General features: G+C 39.7%; 1 protein-coding gene across 1 annotated transcript in view; it reads left to right on the top strand.

Annotated features, from left to right (window-relative positions):
• Positions 1-2,237, top strand: part of LOC107655555 (ATP-sensitive inward rectifier potassium channel 8-like) — a 3,526-nt gene extending 1,289 nt beyond the window's left edge. The window contains exon 2 of the mRNA XM_016443072.1: positions 639-2,237. Coding sequence (XP_016298558.1) covers positions 639-1,539 — 901 coding nt within the window. The 3' untranslated portion in view covers positions 1,540-2,237. The remainder of the gene's footprint in view (positions 1-638) is intronic.
• The last annotated feature ends 3,159 nt before the right edge of the window (positions 2,238-5,396 follow it).

Raw genomic sequence — 5,396 nt, 5'->3', positions numbered from 1 at the left:
TACACACAATATTGTCTGATTTTGCTAAATTGTGTAAGTGAAAATATTACCTATAAAGCCACAGAAGAACTGATGTGCGTCTCCTAATAAAACACAAAAGGTGTTTGACTGAAGCAGCACTGCACAGACCATTCTGTGTGTGACATCAAAGTACCGCGAGAGCGATTAGACAGCATTTAAAATGTTTGTTTTCATGTCAAATAAGTATTGCTGTTTTGCTTTTTTGTTAAAGCAGTGTTGCTGTTGTCACTCTGTTCAAATGTAGTTGTATGTATATGTGTGCGTGAATGAAAATATGTTGCCTAGAGCCTGCAATACTAGTAAAGTGTGTAGACATACCTCATTCTTTATCTGCATTTTCCACAGTAAAAATCACTAAAACTTTGACATTTAAAAAAAAAAAAATTAATTATGGAATGTGATCATATCTAGTGATCAGGAAAATGTTTCATTTAAAAAAAATAGAAGAATAATTTCAAAATCATGATAGACATTTCAATATGCATAGTATTAATTAGAAACCATTAAAATAACTGTTTTTTTTTTTTTTTATGTGGACAATGTTGTTACTTGGATGTTTTATTCCTCTTATTTTAATAACCTAATACTCTTTGGTCTTTTCCCTTTATCTTTTCCAGCTCTTTTACATCTGCCTTCCTCTTCTCCATCGAGGTGCAGGTGACAATAGGATTCGGAGGCCGTATGATAACAGAGCAGTGTCCCACAGCCATCACGGTGCTCATATTACAGAACATCATCGGCCTAATAATTAACGCTGTCATGCTGGGCTGCATCTTCATGAAGACCGCCCAATCCCACCGGCGCGCCGAGACCCTCATCTTCAGCCGCTACGCCGTCATCGCCGTGCGCAACAACCGCCTGTGCTTCATGATCCGGGTGGGTGATCTGCGCAAAAGCATGATCATCAACGCGGTCGTGCGCCTCCAAGTGGTCCGGAAGACCACTACGCCAGAAGGCGAAATCATACCCATCCACCAGATCGACGTCCAGACAGAAAGCGCAGTTGCTGGCAACAGCATCTTCCTGTTGGCTCCCCTGATCATATGTCACGTCATCGATAAGGATAGTCCTCTGTACGATCTCTCGGCGATGGAGCTGCAGTGTAGCGATCTGGAGGTCATCGTGATCCTGGAAGGTGTGGTGGAGACCACAGGCATCTCCACTCAGGCTCGCACCTCGTACGTGAACGAGGAGATCCAGTGGGGCCACCGATTCGTGCCTATAGTGACCGAGGAAGAGGGTGTGTACTCAGTGGACTACTCAAAGTTCGGGAACACAGTCAAGGTGGCCACCCCGCGCTGCAGCGCTCGTGAGCTGGATGAGAAGCCCTCCATCCTCATCCAGACGCTCCAGAAGAGTGAGTTGTCGCACCAGAACTCTTTGCGCAAGAGGAACTCCATGCGCCGGAACAACTCTATGCGCAAGAGCAACTCCATGCGGCGCAACAATTCCGCCCTCGCCGTGCCCAAAGTGCAGTTCCTCACCCCTGAGGGTGGACCAAATCTAGCAGTCACATGACAAATGGCCTGGTTAGCGATTTTCACCTGTCTTTCTTTAAGTCCTTGTCTTTCTCTTGATCCTTGTCATGCTCTTTTCTATGGTTTCCTCTATTTTTTGATTATTCCCATCCTGGGCAACTCTGGCACTCCAGATCCATTTTTCTACAGAGTTTAGCTCCAACCTTAATAAATACACCAGAACAAGCTACTTGGTGGACTACTCAAAGTTTGGGAACACGGTCAAGGTGGCCACCTCGCGCCGCAGAGCCAGTGAGCTGGACGAGAAGCCCTCCATCCTGATCCAGATGCTCCAGAAGAACAAGTTGTTGCTCCAGAACTCTTTGCACAAGAGGACCCCCATGTGCCAGAAAAACTCTGTGTGCAAGGACAGCTCTATGCACCTCAACAATTCTACTCTTGCAATGCCCAGAGTGCAGTTCCTCACCCCTGAGGGTGGACCAAATCAAGAAGTTACATCACATGACAAAATGCCTGGTTTACGATTTTCACCTGTCTTTCTCAGTGTTGGGGAGTAGCTAGCTACAAGTAGCAACGCTACTAGCCTAACTACATTTTCAGTAGCTTTACAGTAGCGACGCTACTTTTAAAACAGTGTAGCTTTTCCTGTAGCTAACTCATTTTTCCAGCAAGTAGCGGTGTAGCGCAACCCAACGCTACATTCTGTTTTGCGTTCTTGCAAGCCTGTGATGCATTGAAGCAGCGCAGCGTCTTCTTCTGACTAGGGATGGGCGTATCGATCCGAAGTCGATACTGACGCGAGTATCGAAAGTATCGATACTCAAACAAAAAATATCGATACTAAGGTGCGCTTTATTTACCAGTGGTTTTATTTAACAAAAATAATAATAATAATAATGCGTACAATATGCATTGAATTGGACGAATAACCTTTGTTAGCGATTAATTGTGTAGGATAGAACTATTTTCCTGCTCATCTGAACACACGCAAATGTTGCAAGACAGAACTAATCCATCACAGAGAGCGTTCACTCACTGCTGACAGTGCATTCAAACAGGGCTGCGTTTCCATACTGCCTTGAAAAATATCGGTATCGTATCGAAAACAAAATAAGGGGTATCGCCCATCCCTACTTCTGACTAGTTCACAAACTAAATTTGTTCATTACCGCCGTCTGTTGTGATATCATGCATCGCGCAGCTTTACAGTCTTTCCACCGACAAGAGATCGTCTGATGATATTGCAAGGATAGTCATAATATAATCTGTCCCCCCACAGTTTTGTAATGAACACTAATCGAACAGAAAATAAAATCGCGATATAGTAGTGTGCTTATCAAAACGCAGTGTTCACGAGTGCAGCTTATGATTGACGTCTCCATTCAGTCAGTAAATACCACATGTGCTGTGAGTTTAACCTGCTTATTTTATGACTCCTCCGTATCCAGTTTAAGTTGCATACATTTTGTTCTTGCATTGATGTTGCGTTTGTAGCAATATACTATAACTAAAATAACTATTTAACTATACAGTATTTTATTATTGTGTGTATCGAATAGTTTACAAAATCAAATGTTTGGGACACTTTTTGTCATTGAAATGGCTTGGAAAAGTGTCCCAATCAACCTGAATTCACCCTACTCTTTGAAATCATGATTGCATTACAGTATGTTGTTTTAAACCCCAAATATTTTACTTATAACTTCATTATATTTTACTTATAACTTCATTATAATTCTTCATTAATAATTATTTAGTTATTTGTAATGTTAATTGTAAAATAATAATAATAATAAATTGAAAATAGTTTCAATGTAGCTAGCTACTTTTTCAGAAGGGTAGCTTGAATGTAGCTTAACTACTTTAATTTACGAGTAGCTTGTAGCTGGTCAAGCTACAGTTTCAAAGTAGCTTCCCCAACGCAGGTCTTTCTTTAGAACCATTCTCATCTAGGCAACTCTGGCCCTCGAGATCCACTTTTGTGCAGAGTTTAGCCTCAACCCTAATAAAATACACCAGAACAAGCTAATCAAGATCTCTAGGATTACTAGGCCCTGTCCCAAATGGTACCCTAAGCCAGTGGTTCCCAACCCTGGTCCTGGAGGCACCCCAACACTGCACGTTGCATGTCTCCTTTCTCTGACACACCAATTTCAGGTGTTGGAGTCTCTACTATTGAGCTGATGACCTGAATCAGGTGTGTTTGATTAAGGAGACATGCAAATTGTGCAGTGTTGGGGTGCCTCCTGGACCAGGGTTAGGAACCACTGCCCTAAGCCCTCATGGTCCACTCTTTTGTGACGTAATGCTGCTTTGACCGTTGGGTGTAAGTCTGCTGTGGAGCTTACCTCAGTGTCGGCTTAGCAGAAGTGTGCATTGAGGACAGTGGCCACAGAGAGGGGCACTAGCGAGCACACTTCTGAAATCTAAAATGATGAATGGGCCACTCTACGGCAGTGTTTCTCAACCCTGTTGGTGTGCCTCCAGGGACAGGCTTGGGAAACACTGTCCTATGGTTTTGTGAGATCGCAGGGGCCTAGAAAGCTAGGCAGGTGAGTTTGTTCAGGGTTCTCTCTGCAAGAAAGTGAATCTCGAGGGCCAGAGTTGGCCAAGCCTGTCATATATGAAATGTTTTTGACATTATAATTCTGATTATAATAGATGGTTTCCTGTATGACTGTTAATCCTCAAATAATAATCAATTCCAAAGAGCTCCACAAATAATTAGGCCTATTAGTTGACGTGAAATTTTCTAAAAGCATATTACAGATCTTATTGTGAAAAATTCATGTTTCGTTTGTAACTTTTTTTTTTTTTTTAATTTTCACATCATAACTGAACCTTCCAGTAAAAATAGACTTCTCTCTGGTTAACGTATGCAAGAATATGCAAATTAGATACAGTGTATAGATAACATTGTGCTTAATGGGAAAACCAGTTTATGGACTTTTTACACACATTTCATAAAGCAAAATGGTATATCAAATCATTTTGTTATATATTTTATAACATAGTTGAGAACCATCCTTAAACAAAGTTAGTTATAAAAAAATCCTGAAACCTAAAAATGTATTGGTGATTTAAAAAAAATTCCCATTGTTTTTGTCTTTTCATGTCTACTCTTGTCATTTTATTTTTAGAAAAACTGAGTCCTGGTGTCCTCTACAGAGGACATAGCATAACTTATAAGTAAAATATAATTTTTCAAAAATGTTATTTTACCATTTTTTTCTTATGCTCTAAACAATGTAATGGAATGAAAAAATACTAAATTCACAAAGCTTTTTATTTCTGGTTCTCGGGAGGATATGAAAAAAAAATCTGTCACTACACTTTAAAAAACAAGATTCCAAAAGAGGGCTTTCACAGTGATGATATAGAATAAACGTTTTTGGTTCCTTCCAAAAGAACCTTTCAGTCCACAGTTCTTAAAATAACCTTTTTTTTTTCTTAGTGTGAAGATCATTTTAAGCATCTAAAGAACCTTTTGTGAAATGGAAAGTTTCTGTGGATATTAAAGGTTCTTCACGGAACCATCAATGCCAATAAAGAATCATTATTTTTAAGAATAGGCCTACTTCTGTTTTAGAACGACTTATCACTGTATGACTCTGTATTTAAATGCAATGTACTATGGACAATGACAATATGTTTCACATTTAATTAAACTTAATCAACTTGTCATTTTTCATTTGATTTGTAATAAACTGTATGTGCTCAATAAAGCTCTGGGATTTTTATTTCAATCATCTCTATCAATGAAACCTAATAGATCAATTAGGGTTATTAATAAGGCTGAAATGATCCACGAAACTAATCAATAACAAATAAAAACCATCAAAATAAAAGCAATTCACTATAATATTAAGGGAAAAACAAAGTGTAAACAGTGAAAAT

This window comes from Sinocyclocheilus anshuiensis, unplaced genomic scaffold (genome assembly GCF_001515605.1).
Source record: "Sinocyclocheilus anshuiensis isolate Anshui unplaced genomic scaffold, SAMN03320099.WGS_v1.1 scaffold916, whole genome shotgun sequence".
Classification (NCBI taxonomy): Eukaryota; Metazoa; Chordata; class Actinopteri; order Cypriniformes; family Cyprinidae; genus Sinocyclocheilus; species Sinocyclocheilus anshuiensis.
The sequence above is the reverse complement of the archived record's forward strand: the minus strand, read 5'-3'. Positions and strand labels throughout refer to the sequence as shown.